The following is a 25,670-nucleotide window of genomic DNA, read 5'->3' as shown; positions in this document are numbered from 1 at the left end:
CCTGCACTAGGGCGTGGTGGGAGAATAGTGTAGCGAGGCACCGCGCCCGAAGCATGGCGGGCACCACGAGCGATGCAAGGGGACGCGGTGCAACGCTTCAGTCACCATGTTGACTGTGGGACAGAATAATATGTGAAAACTTTTTTCTGACTGTTGACCTTCCCGATGAAGACCATATAATCTTGTCGACCTGTCAACCAAATGCAGAAGACATAGGTCAGTTGGCAGCCAGGAGCCCGGCGCACTGGCGCACGATACTGTGACATCAGCTCTATAAGAGCAGTACTTCTAATCTCAACAGGCTTGGTTTGAAAAATGACAGGTAGGAGCGGATTGGGCGGTGATAAAAACCAGGCACTTTATCACTTCACTGAGCTCAATAAATCTACCCCTGTGTAATGTATCCCTAGTGTCAGCGAGACTTTATCGCCACCTGCTGGCAGCCAGGAGCCGGGCGCACTGACGCACAACCGCAGTACTTGTAATCAGTGAGGAATGTATCCCTAGCGTCAGTGAGACTTTATCGCCACCTGCTGGCAGCCAGGAGCCGGGCGCACTGACGCACAACCGCAGTACTTGTAATCAGTGAGTAATGTATCCCTAGCGTCAGCGAGACTTTATCGCCACCTGCTGGCAGCCAGTGCTACTACACCAACTGGGGAGATATGGGAGGGGGGAGGGGGAGAAAGGGTTTATGATCAATGTTTTTGATCAGGGGTGAGCAGCCTGACAACCAGAGGAGATGGTGGTAGAAGATGCTAGAAGCTGGGAAGCAGCGACAGGAGCACGCAGCAGCTGTAAATCCCGGCCACAGCTTCCCCATCACTAAATACAGGATGACCGAGCCGCGTCACAGACAAAGATGTTTTTAATGGGAAATCCTCCATAAATTGACACAAATAACAATAATACTAAAATTCAATGGAAACTGAATGACATTCAGGCCGCCTGGTTCACATTCCCCCGATGTTCCCAGTTCTGTGTTCTGGGTTCCGCAGTTGTAAAACAAACGTGGTTCCTTCAATGATCAGCCCCTGCATGTCAGAGAGAGAAGAGGAGGAAATTGTACGTGGTGTGAGGGGGATGTACACGGTGTGGGGGGGATGTACACGGTGTGGGGGGGATGTACACGGTGTGGGGGGGATGTACACGGTGTGGGGGGATGTACGTGGTGTGGAGGGATGTACGTGGTGTGGAGGGATGTACGGGATATCTATACATGCCCAATACATCAGCTACCAGTGGGGCCGGGGCAGAGGGGTCAGAGGCAGGACAGTGGGGCCAGGGTAGAGGGGTCAGAGGCAGGACAGTGGGGCCGGGGGCAGAGGCAGGACAGTGGGGCCGGGGGCAGAGGCAGGACAGTGGGGCCGGGGGCAGAGGCAGGACAGTGGGGCCGGGGGCAGAGGCAGGACAGTGGGGCCGGGGGCAGAGGCAGGACAGTGGGGCCGGGGGCAGAGGCAGGACAGTGGGGCCGGGGGCAGAGGCAGGACAGTGGGGCCGGAGGCAGAGGCAGGACAGTGGGGCCGGGGGCAGAGGCAGGACAGTGGGGCCGGGGGCAGAGGCAGGACAGTGGGGCCGGGGGCAGAGGCGTTGGTAATATGTACGGTGGGAAGAGAGACTCTATGATGTATTATGCAGTTGTAGTTACCTGTAATGCACGGAAAGCAAGCTCTGCGGCGTCTTTACTGGTGTAGTTTATAAAAGCGCAGGTTCTGCCATAGAGAATACGCAGTGAATGGATAGGACCAAACCTGTTATAGAACAAGGGAGAATGATGTATATAGTTAATACATGCAGATAACAAATGATGGTGACCATATGTAAGGGAGACACAGAGACAGCAAAGACCTGGAGACAGGGGACACCAAGGCGGCAGGGACCTCGGGGATGGGGGACACCAAGGCGGCAGGGACCTGAAGACAGATGACACCAAGGCGGCAGAGGCCTCGGGGGACACCAAGGCGGCAGAGGCCTCGGGGATGGGGGACACCAAGGCGGCAGGGACCTGAAGACAGATGACACCAAGGCGGCAGAGGCCTCGGGGGACACCAAGGCGGCAGAGACCTCGGGGATGGGGGACACCAAGGCGGCAGGGACCTGAAGACAGATGACACCAAGGCGGCAGGGACCTCGGGGGACACCAAGGCGGCAGAGACCTCGGGGATGGGGGACACCAAGGCGGCAGGGACCTGAAGACAGATGACACCAAGGCGGCAGAGGCCTCGCGGGACACCAAGGCGGCAGAGACCTCGGGGATGGGGGACACCAAGGCGGCAGGGACCTGAAGACAGATGACACCAAGGCGGCAGGGACCTCGGGGGACACCAAGGCGGCAGGGACCTCGGGGGACACCAAGGCGGCAGGGACCTCGGGGGACACCAAGGCGGCAGGGACCTCGGGGGACACCAAGGCAGCAGAGGCCTCGAGGATGGGGTACAACCAAGACAGCAGAGGCCTCGAGGATGGGGTACAACCAAGACAGCAGAGGCCTCGAGGATGGGGTACAACCAAGACAGCAGAGGACAGAGACAAGGACACAGGCACCAGACACCTCAGGGAAGGAGGACACAGACGGCAGGCATATTTGGGATGAATGACAGAGGACTATAGACCCCTCAGCATAAAAAAGCAGGTAATGCTACTGCAGCAGAAGAGAAAATCTCTCAGGGGCATCAGAATAAAGCCCATTAGTATGGCAACAACGAGGTCACAGACGTTACCCACATTACATGGATTCTGCAGTGAGGTGACAGGGTATGGGAGCGTTCTTGGCTGCCAATGTGCTCTGTCCAGTGCCCACTCCTAGCCCAGGTTGGCTGCGTCCAGTGCCCACTCCTAGCCCAGGTTGGCTGCGTCCAGTGCCCACTCCTAGCCCAGGTTGCCTGCGTCCAGTGCCCACTCCTAGCCCAGGTTGCCTGCGTCCAGTGCCCACTCCTAGCCCAGGTTGGCTGCGTCCAGTGCCCACTCCTAGCCCAGGTTGGCTGCGTCCAGTGCCCACTCCTAGCCCAGGTTGGCTGCGTCCAGTGCCCACTCCTAGCCCAGGTTGGCTGCGTCCAGTGCCCACTCCTAGCCCAGGTTGGCTGCGTCCAGTGCCCACTCCTAGCCCAGGTTGGCTGCGTCCAGTGCCCACTCCTAGCCCAGGTTGGCTGCGTCCAGTGCCCACTCCTAGCCCAGGTTGGCTGCGTCCAGTGCCCACTCCTTGCCCAGGTTGGCTGCGTCCAGTGCCCACTCCTAGCCCAGGTTGGCTGCGTCCAGTGCCCACTCCTAGCCCAGGTTGGCTGCGTACAGTGCCCACTCCTTGCCCAGGTTGGCTGCGTCCAGTGCCCACTCCTAGCCCAGGTTGGCTGCGTCCAGTGCCCACTCCTTGCCCAGGTTGGCTGCGTCCAGTGCCCACTCCTTGCCCAGGTTGGAGCAGATGCACGGTTCTGCTGAGCTTTGGCGTCTGGAGGGAGGCTGCCTACCAGGGTCAGTGCCATAAGAAGGGGCCTCTTGCACTGCTGGTGGGACAGTCACATCCTATACTGGGCATAAAGTATTTGTAGGTATAATTCAGGCGCCACATGGCCGATCTCTAGTACTCTATCCGGCTAGAGAATAAGAACCACTCATTACTGGGATTACTGGTAAGGACAATGTGCCAGGGGCTGGTGGCACAAGGGATACCTCCCACTACTGCTGCCACCTGATACATCCTGGCCAATGTCTAACTCTTCCCGCAGCTTTTATCATTGGTCAGGATCCCAGTCTCACAGAGACTTATGATGATAATCATACATATGGCAGGGAGACCAAGAACACGTCAGATATCACCATGTCCTGACACACAACGGGCACAGGGGACACACAACGGGCACAGGGGACACACAACAGGCACCAGGGAAACATTCAACACTTACGGCTCAAAATGGGATCTTAGAATATTCTCTGTAATGTTATTGGTGATGTTCCCGACCCACACCGGGTACAGCGCACTACAGGGAGAGAGACGTAGTTACCATATGCCATGCCCGTCACTCACACGCCTGATTATACACATGGTAATACCTGTGGATTGTGGCAGGGGGCAGTCTGGCCACCGGCAGGTTAAGTGCGGGCGCTGGCCCAGATTTCTTCCCATCGGCTCTTATATAACCCACATTGCGCTGCACAAATAACTTATTATATCCACCAACAGAATCTACAACAGAGAGAAGTCACTGGTAAGCCACTGTCACAGGCCTTCACCCACCAGTGACCCGCACCCTCCTCTGCCCACCAGTGTCCTCCTGCCCATATCCCACCAGTGACCCGCACCCGAGCCCTCCTCTGCCCACCAGTGCCCTCCTGCCCATATCCCACCAGTGACCCGCACCCGAGCCCTCCTCTGCCCACCAGTGTCCTCATGCCCATATCCCACCAGTGACCCGCACCCGAGCCCTCCTCTGCCCACCAGTGCCCTCCTGCCCATATCCCACCAGTGTCCAGCCCCGAGGCCTCTCCTGCCCACCAGTGTCCTCCTGCCCATATCCCACCAGTGTGCTGCCCCCGAGCCCTCCTCTGCCCACCAGTGTCCTCCTGCCCATATCCCACCAGTGTTCCGCCCCCGATCCCTCTCCTACCCATTATCCCACCAGTGTCCTGCTCCCGAGCCCTCACCTGCCCAATATCCCACCAGCTTCCTAACCATGATCCCTCTCCTGCCCATTATCCCACCAGCTTCCCACCCCCGATCCCTCTCCTGCCCTTTATCCCACCAGCGTCCCACCCCCAATCCCTCTCCTGCCCTTTATCCCACCAGCGTCCCACCCCCGATCCTTCTCCTGCCCATTATCCCACCAGCGTCCCACCCCCGATCCTTCTCCTACCCATTATCCCACCAGCTTCCTAACCCTGATCCCTCTCCTGCCCATTATCCCACCAGCGTCCCGCCCCCGATCCCTCTCCTGCCCATTATCCCACCAGCGTCCCACCCCCGATCCCTCTCCTGCCCATTATCCCACCAGCGTCCCGCCCCCGATCCCTCTCCTGCCCATTATCCCACCAGCGTCCTGCCCCCGATCCCTCTCCTGCCCATTATCCCACCCGCGTCCTGCCCCCGATCCCTCTCCTGCCCATTATCCCACCAGCGTCCTGCCCCCGATCCCTCTCCTGCCCTTTATCCCACCAGCGTCCCACCCCCAATCCCTCTCCTGCCCTTTATCCCACCAGCGTCCCACCCCCGATCCTTCTCCTGCCCATTATCCCACCAGCTTCCTAACCCTGATCCCTCTCCTGCCCATTATCCCACCAGCGTCCCGCCCCCGATCCCTCACCTGCCCATTATCCCACCAGCGTCCTGCCCCCGATCCCTCTCCTGCCCATTATCCCACCAGCATCCTGCCCCTGATCCCTCTCCTGCCCATTATCCCACCAGCGTCCTGCCCCAATCCCTCTCCTGCCCTTTATCCCACCAGCGTCCTGCCCCAATCCCTCTCCTGCCCTTTATCCCACCAGTGTCCCGCCCCCGATCCCTCTCCTGCCCATTATCCCACCAGCATCCTGCCCCAATCCCTCTCCTGCCCTTTATCCCACCAGTGTCCCGCCCCCGATCCCTCTCCTGCCCATTATCCCACCAGCGTCCCACCCCCGATCCCTCTCCTGCCCTTTATCCCACCAGTGTCACACCCCCGATCCCTCTCCTGCCCATTATCCCACCAGCGTCCCACCCCCGATCCCTCTCCTGCCCTTTATCCCACCAGTGTCACACCCCCGATCCCTCTCCTGCCCATTATCCCACCAGCGTCCCGCCCCCGATCCCTCTCCTGCCCATTATCCCACCCGCAGCCTTCCCTCGATCCCTCTCCTGCCCATTATCCCACCCGCGTCCTGCCCCAGATCCCTCTCCTGCCCTTTATCCCACCAGTGTCCCGCCCCAGATCCCTCTCCTGCCCATTATCCCACCAGTGTCTTGCCCCCGATCCCTCTCCTGCCCATTATCCCACCAGCATCCTGCCCCAATCCCTCTCCTGCCCATTATCCCACCAGCGTCCCGCCCCCGATCCCTCTCCTGCCCATTATCCCACCAGTGTCCCACCCCCGATCCCTCTCCTGCCCTTTATCCCACCAGCGTCCCGCCCCCGATCCCTCTCCTGCCCATTATCCCACCCGCAGCCCGCCCCCGATCCCTCTCCTGCCCATTATCCCACCCGCGTCCTGCCCCCGATCCCTCTCCTGCCCTTTATCCCACCAGTGTCCCGCCCCCGATCCCTCTCCTGCCCATTATCCCACCAGTGTCCTGCCCCGGATCCCTCTCCTGCCCATTATCCCACCAGCGTCCCACCCCTGATGCCTCTCCTGCCCATTATCCCACCAGCATCCTGCCCCCGATCCCTCTCCTGCCCATTATCCCACCAGCGTCCTGCCCCCGATCCCTCTCCTGCCCTTTATCCCACCAGTGTCCCGCCCCCGATCCCTCTCCTGCCCATTATCCCACCAGCGTCCTGCCCCCGATCCCTCTCCTGCCCATTATCCCACCAGCGTCCCGCCCCCGATCCCTCTCCTGCCCTTTATCCCACCAGCGTCCCACCCCCAATCCCTCTCCTGCCCTTTATCCCACCAGCGTCCCCCCCCCGATCCCTCTCCTGCCCATTATCCCACCAGCGTCCCGCCCCCGATCCCTCTCCTGCCCATTATCCCACCAGCGTCCTGCCCCCGATCCCTCTCCTGCCCATTATTCCACCAGCGTCCCGCCCCCGATCCCTCTCCTGCCCATTATCCCACCCGCGTCCTGCCCCCGATCCCTCTCCTGCCCATTATCCCACCAGCGTCCCGCCCCCGATCCCTCTCCTGCCCATTATCCCACCAGCGTCCGGCCCCCGATCCCTCTCCTGCCCATTATCCCACCCGATCCCTCTCCTGCCCATTATCCCACCAGCGTCCCACCCCCGATCCCTCTCCTGCCCATTATCCCACCAGCGTCCCGCCCCCGATCCCTCTCCTGCCCATTATCCCACCAGCGTCCTGCCCCCGATCCCTCTCCTGCCCTTTATCCCACCAGCGTCCTGCCCCCGATCCCTCTCCTGCCCATTATCCCACCCGCGTCCTGCCCCCGATCCCTCTCCTGCCCTTTATCCCACCAGCGTCCCGCCCCGATCCCTCTCCTGCCCATTATCCCACCAGCGTCCCGCCCCCGATCCCTCTCCTGCCCATTATCCCACCAGCGTCCTGCCCCCGATCCCTCTCCTGCCCATTATCCCACCCGCGTCCTGCCCCCGATCCCTCTCCTGCCCATTATCCCACCAGCGTCCCGCCCCCGATCCCTCTCCTGCCCATTATCCCACCAGCGTCCCGCCCCTGATCTCTCTCCTGCCCATTATCCCACCAGCGTCCCGCCCCCGATCCCTCTCCTGCCCATTATCCCACCAGCGTCCTGCCCCCGATCCCTCTCCTGCCCATTATCCCACCCGCGTCCTGCCCCCGATCCCTCTCCTGCCCATTATCCCACCAGCGTCCCGCCCCCGATCCCTCTCCTGCCCATTATCCCACCAGCGTCCCGCCCCTGATCCCTCTCCTGCCCATTATCCCACCAGCGTCCCGCCCCCGATCCCTCTCCTGCCCATTATCCCACCAGCGTCCTGCCCCCGATCCCTCTCCTGCCCATTATCCCACCAGCGTCCTGCCCCCGATCCCTCTCCTGCCCATTATCCCACCAGCGTCCCACTATTGTGTTACTTACTGGATTGCGTTGCTGGAGGGCTCAGCGGAGAAGCTTTCGGACTTTTTACTTCTGTGAATTTCAGCAGCTCCTGTAATAGATGGACGTATGATATGTATCATGGATTAGAGCGTGCTGAGGTTACACATATAGTACCATAAGGAACCACGATCGTAAGAAGGGTGAAACGAGTGTGCGATCCTCAGAACACAGAGACTTGCGGTAATAGACTTCTAGACAATAAAGGGTTAACAGCCTGCCCCATTCCCACTGGCCCAGCAGGAGCGAGGCACCATTAAAGGGTCACCATTCCTGCACTGGCTTGTGGCCACCTCCATAGTGTTTCCAGGTTCCGCACATCCTTCCCTCATGTGCTACATGGAAACTACATGTGCGTGTAAGAAAGGTGCTAGGCTAATGCAGAAGAGCCACCAGACCTTGCTTAGTCCCATCCTGGGCAGCATAAGGTAAATGATTGACGCTGGCCAATCCAGGTCCTTCTGAACGATTACAGTCCCATATACCAAGCGGAAACTCCTGAACGAGGGTAAGTAAACCCAAAACCACACAGAGAGCATAAACCTGCCACCTGGCCACTCATGACAGTGACCACCATGTCCGGAGCCTGGACATATCTACAAAACCAGCCAAGTCCTTACTCATAGGAACCATGGCATCAAGAAAAGGAAGACCTCATTGGATGAGGAGAAGGGCACCACCTGGGACCTGAAAAGCCAATAGGTCACCCCCACCTGGGACCAGAGGAGCCGATGGGGCACCGCCCCCTGGGACAAGTGGGTCTGTAGGAAGAAGTGGGATCTCAGATGGACATGGTGCCCCCTGGTGGCCATCTGGCGATGGCCTCATAGAGCAGTTACTGGAGGTATGACGGAAGGATGACCTCACCTGCTTGCACAGAGATATCTCCGCAGCAGCCTCCACGTGCGTCCCGTCACACAGCAACACCTGCTGGAAAGCCGCAACCGCCTCAGAATATCTCTGCAGACAAAGGGAGATGGTACAGAGAGAATACTGGTATATGGGGGAACAAGTGCAAACCATTTCACCACTTACCTTCAGCCCTTTCAGGGCCCGGCCCTTCCGGAAGTGGCCCTTTATAAAGTGCGGATGGAGCTCCAGAGCCTTCTCAGCATCCTGCAGCGCCTCCTTAAAGCTTCCAATACGTTCATAACTATAAGAGCGATTACCTAGAAACCTGCCCACGTGAGGAGCAGGACGCTGGATTAATACAGGACGGCAGAAGAGAACCGCGGCTGTAGCAGGTTAGACGTGAGGAGCAGGACGCTGGATTAATACAGGACGGCAGAAGAAAACCGCGGCTGTAGCAGGTTAGACGTGAGGAGCAGGACGCTGGATTAGTACAGGACGGCAGAAGAGAACCGCGGCTGTAGCAGGTTAGACGTGAGGAGCAGGACGCTGGATTAATACAGGACGGCAGGAGAGAACCGCGGCTGTAGCAGGTTAGACCTGAGGAGCAGGACGCTGGATTAGTACAGGACGGCAGAAGAGAACCGCGGCTGTAGCAGGTTAGACGTGAGGAGCAGGACGCTGGATTAATACAGGACGGCAGAAGAAAACCGCGGCTGTAGCAGGTTAGACGTGAGGAGCAGGACGCTGGATTAGTACAGGACGGCAGAAGAGAACCGCGGCTGTAGCAGGTTAGACGTGAGGAGCAGGACGCTGGATTAATACAGGACGGCAGAAGAGAACCGCGGCTGTAGCAGGTTAGACGTGAGGAGCAGGACGCTGGATTAATACAGGACGGCAGAAGAAAACCGCGGCTGTAGCAGGTTAGACGTGAGGAGCAGGACGCTGGATTAGTACAGGACGGCAGAAGAGAAACCGCGGCTGTAGCAGGTTAGACGTGAGGAGCAGGACGCTGGATTAATACAGGACGGCAGGAGAGAACCGCGGCTGTAGCAGGTTAGACGTGAGGAGCAGGACGCTGGATTAGTACAGGACGGCAGAAGAAAACCGCGGCTGTAGCAGGTTAGACGTGAGGAGCAGGACGCTGGATTAATACAGGACGGCAGAAGAGAACCGCGGCTGTAGCAGGTTAGACGTGAGGAGAAGGACGCTGGATTAATACAGGACGGCAGGAGAGAACCGCGGCTGTAGCAGGTTAGACGTGAGGAGCAGGACGCTGGATTAGTACAGGACGGCAGAAGAGAACCGCGGCTGTAGCAGGTTAGACGTGAGGAGCAGGACGCTGGATTAATACAGGACGGCAGAAGAAAACCACGGCTGTAGCAGGTTAGACGTGAGGAGCAGGACGCTGGATTAGTACAGGACGGCAGAAGAGAACCGCGGCTGTAGCAGGTTAGATGTGAGGAGCAGGACGCTGGATTAATACAGGACGGCAGAAGAGAACCGCGGCTGTAGCAGGTTAGACGTGAGGAGCAGGACGCTGGATTAATACAGGACGGCAGAAGAGAACCGCGGCTGTAGCAGGTTAGACGTGAGGAGCAGGACGCTGGATTAATACAGGACGGCAGAAGAGAACCGCGGCTGTAGCAGGTTAGACGTGAGGAGCAGGACGCTGGATTAGTACAGGACGGCAGGAGAGAACCGCGCTGTAGCAGGTTAGACGTGAGGAGCAGGACGGTGGATTAATACAGGACGGCAGAAAAGAACCGCAGGCTGTAGCAGGTTAGACGTGAGAGCAGGACGCTGGATTAGTACAGGACGGCAGAAGAGAATCGCAGCTGTAGCAGGTTAGACGTGAGGAGCAGGACGCTGGATTAATACAGGACGGCAGAAGAGAACCGCAGCTGTAGCAGGTTAGACCGTGAAGAGCAGGACGCTGGATTAATACAGGACGGCAGAAGAGAACCGCGGCTGTAGCAGGTTAGACGTGAGGAGCAGACGCTGGATTAGTACAGGACGGCAGAAGAGAACCGCGGACTGTAGCAGGTTAGACGTGAGGAGCAGGACGCTGGATTAATACAGGACGGCAGAAGAGAACCGCGGCTGTAGCAGGTTAGACGTGAGGAGCAGGACGCTGGATTAATACAGGACAGCAGAAGAGAACCGCGGCTGTAGCAGGTTAGACGTGAGGAGCAGGACGCTGGATTAATACAGGACGGCAGGAAGAGAACCGCGGCTGTAGCAGGTTAGACGTGAGGAGCAGGACGCTGGATTAATACAGGACGGCAGAAGAGAACCGCGGCTGTAGCAGGTTAGACGTGAGGAGCAGGACGCTGGATTAATACAGGACGGCAGAAGAAAACCGCGGCTGTAGCAGGTTAGACGTGAGGAGCAGGACGCTGGATTAGTACAGGACGGCAGAAGAGAACCGCGGCTGTAGCAGGTTAGACGTGAGGAGCAGGACGCTGGATTAATACAGGACGGCAGGAGAGAACCGCGGCTGTAGCAGGTTAGACGTGAGGAGCAGGACGCTGGATTAGTACAGGACGGCAGAAGAAAACCGCGGCTGTAGCAGGTTAGACGTGAGGAGCAGGACGCTGGATTAATACAGGACGGCAGAAGAGAACCGCGGCTGTAGCAGGTTAGACGTGAGGAGCAGGACGCTGGATTAATACAGGACGGCAGAAGAGAACCGCGGCTGTAGCAGGTTAGACGTGAGGAGCAGGACGCTGGATTAATACAGGACGGCAGAAGAAAACCGCGGCTGTAGCAGGTTAGACGTGAGGAGCAGGACGCTGGATTAGTACAGGACGGCAGAAGAGAACCGCGGCTGTAGCAGGTTAGACGTGAGGAGCAGGACGCTGGATTAATACAGGACGGCAGGAGAGAACCGCGGCTGTAGCAGTTAGACGTGAGGAGCAGGACGCTGGATTAGTACAGGACGGCAGAAGAAAACCGCGGCTGTAGCAGGTTAGACGTGAGGAGCAGGACGCTGGATTAGTACAGGACGGCAGAAGAGAACCGCGAGCTGTAGCAGGTTAGACGTGAGGAGCAGGACGCTGGATTAATACAGGACGGCAGAAGAAAACCGCGGCTGTAGCAGGTTAGACGTGAGGAGCAGGACGCTGGATTAGTACAGGACGGCAGAAGAGAACCGCGGCTGTAGCAGGTTAGACGTGAGGAGCAGGACGCTGGATTAATACAGGACGGCAGAAGAGAACCGCGGCTGTAGCAGGTTAGACGTGAGGAGCAGGACGCTGGATTAATACAGGACGGCAGAAAAGAACCGCGGCTGTAGCAGGTTAGACGTGAGGAGCAGGACGCTGGATTAATACAGGACGGCAGAAGAGAACCGCGGCTGTAGCAGGTTAGACGTGAGGAGCAGGACGCTGGATTAGTACAGGACGGCAGGAGAGAACCGCGGCTGTAGCAGGTTAGACGTGAGGAGCAGGACGGTGGATTAATACAGGACGGCAGAAAAGAACCGCGGCTGTAGCAGGTTAGACGTGAGGAGCAGGACGCTGGATTAGTACAGGACGGCAGAAGAGAACCGCAGCTGTAGCAGGTTAGACGTGAGGAGCAGGACGCTGGATTAATACAGGACGGCAGAAGAGAACCGCAGCTGTAGTAGGTTAGACGTGAGGAGCAGGACGCTGGATTAATACAGGACGGCAGAAGAGAACCGCGGCTGTAGCAGGTTAGATGTGAGGAGCAGGACGCTGGATTAGTACAGGACGGCAGAAGAGAACCGCGGCTGTAGCAGGTTAGACGTGAGGAGCAGGACGCTGGATTAATACAGGACGGCAGAAGAGAACCGCGGCTGTAGCAGGTTAGACGTGAGGAGCAGGACGCTGGATTAATACAGGACAGCAGAAGAGAACCGCGGCTGTAGCAGGTTAGACGTGAGGAGCAGGACGCTGGATTAATACAGGAAGGCAGAAGAGAACCGCGGCTGTAGCAGGTTAGACGTGAGGAGCAGGACGCTGGATTAATACAGGACGGCAGAAGAGAACCGCGGCTGTAGCAGGTTAGACGTGAGGAGCAGGACGCTGGATTAATACAGGACGGCAGAAGAGAACCGCGGCTGTAGCAGGTTAGACGTGAGGAGCAGGACGCTGGATTAATACAGGACGGCAGAAGAGAACCGCGGCTGTAGCAGGTTAGACGTGAGGAGCAGGACGCTGGATTAATACAGGACGGCAGAAGAGAACCGCGGCTGTAGCAGGTTAGATGTGAGGAGCAGGACGCTGGATTAATACAGGACGGCAGAAGAGAACCGCGGCTGTAGCAGGTTAGACGTGAGGAGCAGGATTGGAGGGGACCGCGGCTCACACCTGGAGGGGACCATGACCGGAGGCAGGCAGCAGCAGAGACCGAAGGGGGGCGGGCAGCAGCGGCAGAGACCGGAGGGGGGCAGCAGCAGAGACCGGAGGGGACCGCGGCTCAGGACCGGAGGCAGGCAGCAGCAGAGACTGAAAGGGGGCGGGGCAGCAGCAGCAGAGACCGGAGGGGGGGCAGCTGCAGAGACTGGAGGGGGGGCAGCAGCAGAGACCGGAGGGGGGGCAGCAGCAGAGACTGAAAGGGGGCGGGGGGCAGCAGCAGCAGAGACCGGAGGGGGGGCAGCTGCAGAGACTGGAGGGGGGGCAGCAGCAGAGACCGGAGGGGGGGCAGCAGCAGAGACTGAAAGGGGGCGGGGCAGTAACAGCAGAGACCGGAGGGGGGGCAGCAGCAGAGACTGAAAGGGGGCGGGGCAGCAGCAGAGACCGGAGGGGGGGCAGCAGCAGAGACCGGAGGGGGGGCAGCAGCAGAGACCGGAGGGGAGAGGGGCAGCAGCAGAGACCGGAGGGGGGTAAGCAGCAGAGACTGCAGCAGGCCACGGGAGGACCATGTCACATGAAGGAGGACAGGAAGGCGCACACACACTCACCTGTACTCTTTCGGGTTTAACTTTATTGCTTTTGAAAAATAACTCAAAGATTCCTTAAAGAGCCCCCTGCTGGCCAAATGGTTCCCAGTATCTGCAGGAAAGCACAAGTAATATTTTAGGATTAGAAAGATGGTGTGGGGTGGAGCGCTACAGCAGGAGCGGGGGGGGGGGCTGTATACAGTGGGAGTGGGCTGTATACAAAGGGAGTAGGGGGGGCGTATACACTGGGAGTGGGGGGGGCTGTATACAAAAGGGAGTAGGGGGGGGGCTGTATACAGCGGGAGTAGGGGGAAGTCTGTATACAGAGGCAGTGGGGGGGACTGTACACAGAGGAAGTGGGGGGTGGCGACTGTACACAAAGGGAATGGGGGGACGGACTGTATACAGCGGCAGCAGGGGGGGGGCTGTATACAGCGGCAGCGGGGGGGGGGGCTGTATACAGAGGCAGCGGGGGGGGCGGGCTGTATACAGCGGCAGCGGGGGGCTGTATACAGTGGGAGCGTATACATACTCACTTGCTAATTCCATGCTGCTGTTTATGTTATACGCGGTCACACGACTCCCCTGTAAGAGACACACTGAGAGTAACAGGCGACTGAGGTAGCGGGGTAATTATTTACCATGATATCCTGCACAGCCTATGGGAAGCCAGGGATGAGACTGAGGGAGAAGGAGGCGGGGCTAACAGGCTTTTTTTGCCCCCGAGGAGGTGGGTGCTGGCGGGATGGCGGAGAGGAGGTGGGTGATGGCGGGATGGCGGAGAGGAGGTGGGTGCTGGCAGGCACACTGGCGGGGAGGAGGTGAGCAGCGGCACACTGGCGGGGAGGAGTTGAGCAGCGGCAGGCCCGCGGGGAGGAGGTGAGCAGCGGCACACCGGCGGGGAGGAGGTGAGCAGCGGCACACTGGCGGGGAGGAGGTGAGCAGCGGCACACCGGCAGGGAGGAGGTGAGCAGCGGCACACTGGCGGGGAGGAGGTGAGCAGCGGCACACCGGCGGGGAGGAGGTGAGCAGCGGCACACTGGTGGGGAGGAGATGAGCAGCGGTACACTGGCGGGGAGGAGGTGAGCAGCGGCACGCTGGCGGGGAGGAGGTGGGCGGCAGCAGGCTGGTGGTGAGGGGGGGCACACTGGCGGGGAGGAGTTGAGCAGCGGCACACTGGCGGGGAGGAGTTGAGCAGCGGCACACCGGCGGGGAGGAGGTGAGCAGCGGCACACCGGCGGGGAGGAGGTGAGCAGCGGCACACCGGCGGGGAGGAGGTGAGCAGCGGCAGGCTCGCGGGGAAGTGGTGGGCGGCAGCAGGCTGGTGGTGAGGGGGGGCACACTGGCGGGGAGGAGTTGAGCAGCGGCACACTGGCGGGGAGGAGGTGAGCAGCGGCACACCGGCGGGGAGGAGGTGAGCAGCGGCACACCGGCGGGGAGGAGGTGAGCAGCGGCACACCGGCGGGGAGGAGGTGAGCAGCGGCAGGCTCGCGGGGAAGTGGTGGGCGGCAGCAGGCTGGTGGTGAGGGGGGGCACACTGGTGGGGAGGAGTCGAGCAGCGGCACACCGGCGGGGAGGAGGTGAGCAGCGGCACACCGGCGGGGAGGAGGTGAGCAGCGGCACACCGGCGGGGAGGAGGTGAGCAGCGGCACACCGGCGGGGAGGAGGTGAGCAGCGGCACACCGGCGGGGAGGAGGTGAGCAGCGGCACACCGGCGGGGAGGAGGTGAGCAGCGGCAGGCTCGCGGGGAAGTGGTGGGCGGCAGCAGGCTGGTGGTGGGCGGCAGCAGGCTGGTGGGGATGAGGGGGGGGGCAGGCTGGTGGGAAGAAGGTGGGCGGCAGCAGGCAGTAGGTGGGCGGCAGCAGGCTGGCGGCGAGAAGGAGGCAGTGAAGTATTTGGAGGAGAGCGATTCCGTACATTATTCGGTATTGGCACCAGAGATGGGGCCTGATCCTTGGCACAGATGTCCTGCTTATTACACACACTCTCCTCGGGCCGGACCAGCGCTTTATCGCGTGACTCCTCTTTACTTCGATCTTTCCGTTCCCGTTTCGGTTTGTTTTCCATCTTTTTCTGCACCTGGCGAACAAATGTGCTTCCGAGATCCAGATTATCCTGCGAGAGGGAATCTTACATTAGGGAATGAGTGGCCGGGGAGAGCACAGAGAGATGGCGTTACGTGTCATCACTCACCTCATTACCAGCATCTGCCGACTCCACAGCCACATTATCATCATCATCATCAACAGTAGCCACAGTCGGCACCTAATAAGGAATAAGTAATGCTAAAGTCCGGCACTGGGTAATAGGAGACATCTCTGGGGCGGCTGTAATACTACTCTCTGACCATGACTAATAGTATATAGGACCCGGTCACCTCTGTACCTCCCCACCTGCCTCGCTGTCCCTCCTCCTACCCCGTCTCCCTGCATCTCTGGGCTGGGTATTACGGTCGGCCGGCTGTAATACTACTCTCTGACCATGACTAATAGTATATAGGACCCGGTCACCTCTGTAACTCCCCACCTGCCTCGCTGACCCTCCTCCTACCCCGTCTCTCTGCATCTCTGGGCTGGGTATTACGGTCGGCCGGCTGTAATACTACTATCAGACCATGACTAATAGTATATAGGACCCGGTCACCTCTGTACCTCCCCACCTGCCTCGCTGTCCCTCCTCCTACCCCGTCTCCCTGCATCTCTGGGCTGGGTATTACGGTCGGCCGGCTGTAATACTACTCCCTGACCATGACTAATAGTATATAGGACCCGGTCACCTCTGTACCTCCCCACCTGCCTCGCTGTCCCTCCTCCTACCCCGTCTCCCTGCATCTCTGGGCTGGGTATTACGGTCGGCCGGCTGTAATATTACTCTCTGACCATGACTAATAGTATATAGGACCCGGTCACCCCCATTTCTGTACCTGCCCACCTGCCTCGCTGTCCCTCCTCCTACCCCGTCTCTCTGCATCTCTGGGCTGGGTATTACGGTCGGCCGGCTGTAATACTACTATCGGACCATGACTAATAGTATATAGGACCCGGTCACCACCATTTCTGTACCTCCCCACCTGCCTCGCTGTCCCTCCTCCTACCCCGTCTCCCTGCATCTCTGGGCTGGGTATTACGGTCGGCCGGCTGTAATACTACTCTCTGACCATGACTAATAGTATATAGGACCCGGTCACCTCTGTACCTCCCCACCTGCCTCGCTGTCCCTCCTCCTACCCCGTCTCCCTGCATCTCTGGGCTGGGTATTACGGTCGGCCGGCTGTAATACTACTCCCTGACCATGACTAATAGTATATAGGACCCGGTCACCTCTGTACCTCCCCAACTGCCTCGCTGTTCCTCCTCCTACCCCGTCTCCCTGCATCTCTGGGCTGGGTATTACGGTCGGCCGGCTGTAATACTACTCTCTGACCATGACTAATAGTATATAGGACCCGGTCACCTCTGTACCTCCCCACCTGCCTCGCTGACCCTCCTCCTACCCCGTCTCTCTGCATCTCTGGGCTGGGTATTACGGTCGGCCGGCTGTAATACTACTATCAGACCATGACTAATAGTATATAGGACCCGGTCACCTCTGTACCTCCCCACCTGCCTCGCTGTCCCTCCTCCTACCCCGTCTCCCTGCATCTCTGGGCTGGGTATTACGGTCGGCCGGCTGTAATACTACTCCCTGACCATGACTAATAGTATATAGGACCCGGTCACCTCTGTACCTCCCCACCTGCCTCGCTGTCCCTCCTCCTACCCCGTCTCCCTGCATCTCTGGGCTGGGTATTACGGTCGGCCGGCTGTAATATTACTCTCTGACCATGACTAATAGTATATAGGACCCGGTCACCCCCATTTCTGTACCTGCCCACCTGCCTCGCTGTCCCTCCTCCTACCCCGTCTCTCTGCATCTCTGGGCTGGGTATTACGGTCGGCCGGCTGTAATACTACTATCGGACCATGACTAATAGTATATAGGACCCGGTCACCACCATTTCTGTACCTCCCCACCTGCCTCGCTGTCCCTCCTCCTACCCCGTCTCCCTGCATCTCTGGGCTGGGTATTACGGTCGGCCGGCTGTAATACTACTCTCTGACCATGACTAATAGTATATAGGACCCGGTCACCTCTGTACCTCCCCACCTGCCTCGCTGTCCCTCCCTCTACCCCGTCTCCCTGCATCTCTGGGCTGGGTATTACGGTCGGCCGGCTGCAATACTACTCTCAGACCATGACTAATAGTATATAGGACCCGGTCACCTCTGTACCTCCCCACCTGCCTCGCTGTCCCCTCCTACCCCGTCTCCCTGCATCTCTGGGCTGGGTATTACGGTCGGCCGGCTGTAATACTACTCTCAGACCATGACTAATAGTATATAGGACCCGGTCACCACCACTTCTGTACCTCCCCACCTGCCTCGCTGTCCCTCCTCCTACCCCATCTCCCTGCATCTCTGGGCTGGATATTACGGTCGGCCGGCTGTAATACTACTCTCAGACCATGACTAATAGTATATAGGACCCGGTCACCACCATTTCTGTACCTCCCCACCTGCCTCGCTGTCCCTCCTCCTACCCCATCTCCCTGCATCTCTGGGCTGGGTATTACGGTCGGCCGGCTGTAACACTACTCTCAGACCATGACTAATAGTATATAGGACCCGGTCACCACCACTTCTGTACCTCCCCACCTGCCTCACTATCCCTCCTCCTACCCCGTCTCCCTGCATCTCTGGGCTGGGTATTACGGTCGGCCGGCTGTAATACTACTCTCTGACTATGACTAATAGTATATAGGACCCGGTCACCTCTGTACCTCCCCACCTGCCTCGCTGTCCCTCCTCCTACCCCGTCTCCCTGCATCTCTGGGCTGGGTATTACGGTCGGCCGGCTGTAATACTACTCTCTGACCATGACTAATAGTATATAGGACCCGGTCACCTCTGTACCTCCCCACCTGCCTCGCTATCCCTCCTCCTACCCCGTCTCCCTGCATCTCTGGGCTGGGTATTACGGTCGGCCGGCTGTGATACTACTCTCTGACCATGACTAATAGTATATAGGACCCAGTCACCTCTGTACCTCCCCACCTGCCTCGCTGTCCCTCCTCCTACCCCGTCTCCCTGCATCTCTGGGCTGGGTATTACGGTCGGCCTGCTGTAATACTACTATCGGACCATGACTAATAGTATATAGGACCCGGTCACCACCATTTCTGTACCTCCCCACCTGCCTCGCTGTCCATCCTCCTACCCCGTCTCCATGCATCTCTGGGCTGGGTATTACGGTCGGCCGGCTGTAATACTACTCTCAGACCATGACTAATAGTATATAGGACCCGGTCACCTCTGTACCTCCCCACCTGCCTCGCTGTCCCTCCTCCTACCCCGTCTCCCTGCATCTCTGGGCTGGGTATTACGGTCGGCCGGCTGTAATACTACTCTCTGACTATGACTAATAGTATATAGGACCCGGTCACCTCTGTACCTCCCCGCCTGCCTCGCTGTCCCTCCTCCTACCCCGTCTCCCTGCATCTCTGGGCTGGGTATTACGGTCGGCCGGCTGTAATACTACTCTCAGACCATGACTAATAGTATATAGGACCCGGTCACCTCTGTACCTCCCCACCTGCCTCGCTGTCCCTCCTCCTACCCCGTCTCCCTGCATCTCTGGGCTGGGTATTACGGTCGGCCGGCTGTAATACTACTCTCTGACTATGACTAATAGTATATAGGACCCGGTCACCTCTGTACCTCCCCGCCTGCCTCGCTGTCCCTCCTCCTACCCCGTCTCCCTGCATCTCTGGGCTGGGTATTACGGTCGGCCGGCTGTAATACTACTCTCTGACCATGACTAATAGTATATAGGACCCGGTCACCGCCATTTCTGTACCCCCCCACCTGCCTCGCTGTCCCTCCTCCTACCCCGTCTCCCTGCATCTCTGGGCTGGGTATTACGGTCGGCCGGCTGTAATACTACTCTCTGACCATGACTGATAGTATATAGGACCCGGTCACTTCTGTACCTCCCCACCTGCCTCGCTGTCCCTCCTCCTACTCCGTCTCCCTGCATCTCTGGGCTGGGTATTACGGTCGGCCGGCTGTAATACTACTCTCTGACCATGACTAATAGTATATAGGACCCGGTCACCTCTGTACCTCCCCACCTGCCTCGCTGTCCCTCCCTCTACCCCGTCTCCCTGCATCTCTGGGCTGGGTATTACGGTCGGCCGGCTGTAATACTACTCTCTGACCATGACTAATAGTATATAGGACCCGGTCACCTCTGTACCTCCCCACCTGCCTCGCTGTCCCTCCTCCTACCCCGTCTCCCTGCATCTCTGGGCTGGGTATTACGGTTGGCCGGCTGTAATACTACTCTCTGACCATGACTAATAGTATATAGGACCCGGTCACCACCATTTCTGTACCTCCCCCCCTGCCTCGCTGTCCCTCCTCCTACCCCGTCTCCCTGCATCTCTGGGCTGGGTATTACGGTCGGCCGGCTGTAATACTACTCTCAGACCATGACTAATAGTATATAGGACCCGGTCACCACCATTTCTGTACCTCCCCACCTGCCTCGCTGTCCCTCCTCCTACCCCGTCTCCCTGCATCTCTGGGCTGGGTATGACGGTCGGCCGGCTGTGATACTACTCTCTGACCATGACTAATAGTATATAGGACCCGGTCACCCCCATTTCTGTACCTCCCCACCTGCCTCGCTGTCCCTCCTCCTACCCCGTCTCCCTGCATCTCTGGGCTGGGTATTACGGTCGGCCGGCTGTAATACTACTATCGGACCATGACTAATAGTATATAGGACCCGGTCACCACCATTTTTGTACCTCCCCACCTGCCTCGCTGTTCGTCCTCCTACCCCGTCTCTCTGCATCTCTGGGCTGGGTATTACGGTCGGCCGGCTGTAATACTACTCTCAGACCATGACTAATAGTATATAGGACCCGGTCACCACCATTTCTGTACCTCCCCACCTGCCTCGCTGTCCCTCCTCCTACCCCGTCTCCCTGCATCTCTGGGCTGGGTATTACGGTCGGCCGGCTGTAATACTACTCTCTGACCATGACTAATAGTATATAGGACCCGGTGACCTCTGTACCTCCCCACCTGCCTCGCTGTCCCTCCTCCTACCCCGTCTCCCTGCATCTCTGGGCTGGGTATTACGGTCGGCCAGCTGTAATACTACTCTCTGACCATGACTAATAGTATATAGGACCCGGTCACCACCATTTCTGTACCTCCCCACCTGCCTCGCTGTCCCTCCTCCTACCCAGTCTCCCTGCATCTCTGGGCTGGGTATTACGGTCGGCCGGCTGTAATACTACTCTCAGACCATGACTAATAGTATATAGGACCCGGTCACCCCCATTTCTGTACCTCCCCTCCCTGCCTCGCTGTCCCTCCTCCTACCCCGTCTCCCTGCATCTCTGGGCTGGGTATTACGGTCGGCCGGCTGTAATACTACTATCGGACCATGACTAATAGTATATAGGACCCGGTCACCCCCATTTCTGTACCTCCCCACCTGCCTCGCTGTCCCTCCTCCTACCCCGTCTCCCTGCATCTCTGGGCTGGGTATTACGGTCGGCCGGCTGTAATACTACTATCGGACCATGACTAATACTATATAGGACCCGGTCACCACCATTTCTGTACCTCCCCACCTGCCTCGCTGTCCCTCCTCCTACCCAGTCTCCCTGCATCTCTGGGCTGGGTATTACGGTCGGCCGGCTGTAATACTACTATCGGACCATGACTAATAGTATATAGGACCCGGTCACCACCATTTCTGTATCTCCCCACCTGCCTCGCTGTCCCTCTTCCTACCCCGTCTCCCTGCATCTCTGGGCTGGGTATTACGGTCGGCCGGCTGTAATACTACTATCGGACCATGACTAATAGTATATAGGACCCGGTCACCACCATTTCTGTATCTCCCCACCTGCCTCGCTGTCCCTCTTCCTACCCCGTCTCCCTGCATCTCTGGGCTGGGTATTACGGTCGGCCGTCTGTAATACTACTATCAGACCATGACTAATAGTATATAGGACCCGGTCACCCCCATTTCTGTACCTCCCCACCTGCCTCGCTGTCCCTCCCTCTACCCTGTCTCCCTGCATCTCTGGGCTGGGTATTACGGTCGGCCGGCTGTAATACTACTATCGGACCATGACTAATACTATATAGGACCCGGTCACCACCATTTCTGTACCTCCCCACCTGCCTCGCTGTCCCTCCTCCTACCCCGTCTCCCTGCATCTCTGGGCTGGGTATTACGGTCGGCCGGCTGTAATACTACTATCGGACCATGACTAATAGTATATAGGACCCGGTCACCACCATTTCTGTATCTCCCCACCTGCCTCGCTGTCCCTCTTCCTACCCCGTCTCCCTGCATCTCTGGGCTGGGTATTACGGTCGGCCGGCTGTAATACTACTATCGGACCATGACTAATAGTATATAGAACCCGGTCACCACCATTTCTGTACCCCCCCCCACCTGCCTCGCGGTCCCTCCCTCTACCCTGTCTCCCTGCATCTCTGGGCTGGGTATTACGGTCGGCCGGCTGTAATACTACTATCGGACCATGATTAATAGTATATAGGACCCGGTCACCACCATTTCTGTACCTCCCCACCTGCCTCGCTGTCCCTCCTCCTACCCCGTCTCCCTGCATCTCTGGGCTGGGTATTACGGTCGGCCGGCTGTAATACTACTCTCTGACCATGACTAATAGTATATAGGACCCGGTCACCACCATTTCTGTACCTCCCCACCTGCCTCGCTGTCCCTCTTCCTACCCCGTCTCTCTGCATCTCTGGGCTGGGTATTACGGTCGGCCGGCTGTAATACTACTATCGGACCATGACTAATAGTATATAGGACCCGGTCACCTCTGTACCTCCCCACCTGCCTCGCTGTCCCTCCTCCTACCCCGTCTCCCTGCATCTCTGGGCTGGGTATTACGGTCGGCCGGCTGTAATACTACTATCGGACCATGACTAATAGTATATAGGACCCGGTCACCTCTGTACCTCCCCACCTGCCTCGCTGTCCCTCATCCTACCCCGTCTCTCTGCATCTCTGGGCTGGGTATTACGGTCGGCCGGCTGTAATACTACTCTCAGACCATGACTAATAGTATATAGGACCCGGTCACCTCTGTACCTCCCCACCTGCCTCGCTGTCCCTCCTCCTACCCCGTCTCCCTGCATCTCTGGGCTGGGTATTACGGTCGGCCGGCTGTAATACTACTCTCTGACCATGACTAATAGTATATAGGACCCGGTCACCACCATTTCTGTACCTCCCCACCTGCCTCGCTGTCCCTCCTCCTACCCAGTCTCCCTGCATCTCTGGGCTGGGTATTACGGTCGGCCGGCTGTAATACTACTATCGGACCATGATTAATAGTATATAGGACCCGGTCACCTCTGTACCTCCCCACCTGCCTCGCTGTCCCTCCTCCTACCCCGTCTCCCTGCATCTCTGGGCTGGGTATTACGGTCGGCCGGCTGTAATACTACTCTCAGACCATGACTAATAGTATATAGGACCCGGTCACCTCTGTACCTCCCCACCTGCCTCGCTGTCCCTCCTCCTACCCCGTCTCCCTGCATCTCTGGGCTGGGTATTACGGTCGGCCGGCTGTAATACTACTCTCAGACCATGACTAATAGTATATAGGACCCGGTCACCTCTGTACCTCCCCACCTGCCTCGCTGTCCCTCCTCCTACCCCGTCTCTCTGCATCTCTGTGTGCGCTGTGATGGAGGGGAGGCTTTTTGTCAGGCATCAGCAATGAGGGAAGGGTTACAGATCTTACCTCACTAACATCTGGGGATGAAGTATCCGGTGTAACTACTGCTGGGGTTGCTGCCACATTATCATTATTAATAGATGCTGAGGTTAGAATCTAATAAACAAAAAACACACACGATTAATTCTCACTTCTGGTATCGTTTAGTGTCTGTAGTATCTTCTCTCCAGTGTAACCAGGGCAGTAGTGGTCAGGGTCCAGTGACATTAATGGTTCAGGGATGGTGATAACAGAGCACACACATTAGTGAGAAGTTGTGACAACATGGCTGCACTTCAGTCAGAAGCAGGTGTACCATGGCAACCACAGGTACACTGTGGGTTATATATAAGCTGCTATGCATCATGTACACACAGACTGTACGTGTTACCATGTCAACCACAGACACACTGTGGGTTATATACTGTGGGTTATATATAAGCCGCTACGCATCATGTACCTGTTACCATGGTAACCTATAGTCACACTGTGGGTTATATATAAGCCGCTACACATCATGTACACACAGAATGTACATGTTACCATGGTAACCTATAGTCACACTGTGGGTTATATATAAGCTGCTATGTATCGTGTACACACAGAATGTACCTGTTACCATGGTAACCTATAGTCAAACTGTGGGTTATATATAAGCCGCTACGCATCATGTACACACAGAATGTACGTGTTACCATGGTAACCTATAGTCACACTGTGGGTTATATATAAGCCGCTACGCATCATGTACACACAGAATGTACGTGTTACCATGGTAACCTATAGTCACATCGTGGGTTATATATAAGCCGCTACGTATCATGTACACACAGAAAGTACCTGTTACCATGGTAACCTATAGTCACACTGTGGGTTATATATAAGCCGCTACACATCATGTACACACAGAATGTACATGTTACCATGGTAACCTATAGTCACATCGTGGGTTATATATAAGCCGCTACGCATCATGTACACACAGAAAGTACCTGTTACCATGGTAACCTATAGTCACACTGTGGGTATAAGCCGCTACGCATCATGTACACACAGAATGTACCTGTTACCATGGTAACCTATAGTCACACTGTGGGTATAAGCCGCTACGCATCATGTACACACAGAATGTACCTGTTACCATGGTAACCTATAGTCACACTGTGGGTATAAGCCGCTACGCATCATGTACACACAGAATGTACCTGTTACCATGGCAACCTATAGTCACACCGTGGGTTATATATAAGCCGCTAGGCATCATGTACACACAGAATGTAACTGTTACCATAGCAACCACAGACACTCCGTGGGTTATATATAAGCCGCTACGCATCATGTACACACAGAATGTACCTGTTACCATGGTAACCTATAGTCACATCGTGGGATATATATAAGCCGCTACGTATCATGTACACACAGAATGTACCTGTTACCATGGTAACCTATAGTCACACCGTGGGTTATATATAAGCCGCTACGCATCATGTACACACAGAATGTACATGTTACCATGGTAACCTATAGTCACACTGTGGGTTATATATAAGCCGCTACGTATCATGTACACACAGAATGTACCTGTTACCATGGTAACCTATAGTCACACCGTGGGTTATATATAAGCCGCTACGCATCATGTACACACAGAATGTACATGTTACCATGGTAACCTATAGTCACACCGTGGGTTATATATAAGCCGCTACGCATCATGTACACACAGAAAGTACCTGTTACCATGGTAACCTATAGTCACACTGTGAGTATAAGCCGCTACGTATTGTGTACACACAGAATGTACCTGTTACCATGGTAACCTATAGTCACACTGTGGGTTATATATAAGCCGCTACGCATCATGTACACACAGAATGTACATGTTACCATGGTAACCTATAGTCACACCGTGGGTTATATATAAGCCGCTACGCATCATGTACACACAGAAAGTACCTGTTACCATGGTAACCTATAGTCACACTGTGAGTATAAGCCGCTACGTATTGTGTACACACAGAATGTACCTGTTACCATGGTAACCTATAGTCACACTGTGGGTTATATATAAGCCGCTACGCATCATGTACACACAGAATGTACAGGCAGAAGCCTTGAGCTCCTGGCCATATTCTCTACATCATGTATACCAATGGCTATCTTATATGGAGTGAAGCTACTCGTTTGTTGCCTAGTAACTAGCGACTCGTTGGTTGCCTAGTAACTAAGTACACCTGTAACATCTGTCCTCATGCCGCGTGATGTATTAATTGGAAATGTAAATAAATTGCATTACTTTTGGACGTGCCTCCCGCTCACAGTCTGACTTCAGACGGGGGTCCACAGTGATCCTGTGCCCTGAGTACGGCTATATGGCA

General features: G+C 57.1%; 2 protein-coding genes across 6 annotated transcripts in view; both read right to left on the bottom strand.

The window, feature by feature from the left end:
* Window positions 1–850: 850 nt before the first annotated feature.
* TTC31 (tetratricopeptide repeat domain 31) overlaps window positions 851–25,670 on the bottom strand; it is a 38,604-nt gene continuing 13,784 nt past the window's right edge. For 4 of the 5 annotated variants that reach the window (XM_083178419.1, XM_083178507.1, XM_083178157.1 and 1 more), the window contains 12 exons: window positions 23,317–23,406; window positions 15,660–15,731; window positions 15,384–15,581; window positions 14,003–14,051; window positions 13,488–13,578; window positions 8,747–8,888; window positions 8,579–8,671; window positions 7,694–7,763; window positions 4,045–4,177; window positions 3,897–3,971; window positions 1,649–1,751; window positions 851–1,034 (listed from right to left, as the gene is read on the bottom strand). In XM_083178419.1, coding sequence (XP_083034545.1) covers window positions 954–1,034; window positions 1,649–1,751; window positions 3,897–3,971; window positions 4,045–4,177; window positions 7,694–7,763; window positions 8,579–8,671; window positions 8,747–8,888; window positions 13,488–13,578; window positions 14,003–14,051; window positions 15,384–15,581; window positions 15,660–15,731; window positions 23,317–23,406 — 1,197 coding nt within the window. In that variant the 3' untranslated portion in view covers window positions 851–953. The remainder of the gene's footprint in view (window positions 1,035–1,648; window positions 1,752–3,896; window positions 3,972–4,044; window positions 4,178–7,693; window positions 7,764–8,578; window positions 8,672–8,746; window positions 8,889–13,487; window positions 13,579–14,002; window positions 14,052–15,383; window positions 15,582–15,659; window positions 15,732–23,316; window positions 23,407–25,670) is intronic. The other variant, XM_083178333.1, reaches the window with a different exon arrangement.
* Window positions 14,058–15,377, bottom strand: LOC146064751 (uncharacterized; the record flags this gene model as incomplete). The annotated part of the gene is made up of 1 exon (XM_083178625.1): window positions 14,058–15,377. A coding segment is annotated over one exon (1,209 nt), but the record flags the coding sequence as incomplete, so codon positions are not given.

The sequence above is a fragment of the Crinia signifera genome, chromosome 1, assembly GCF_055691185.1.
Source record: "Crinia signifera chromosome 1, ASM5569118v1, whole genome shotgun sequence".
Classification (NCBI taxonomy): Eukaryota; Metazoa; Chordata; class Amphibia; order Anura; family Myobatrachidae; genus Crinia; species Crinia signifera.
Note: the sequence above shows the minus strand (reverse complement) of the source record. Positions and strands in the feature narration are given on the sequence as shown.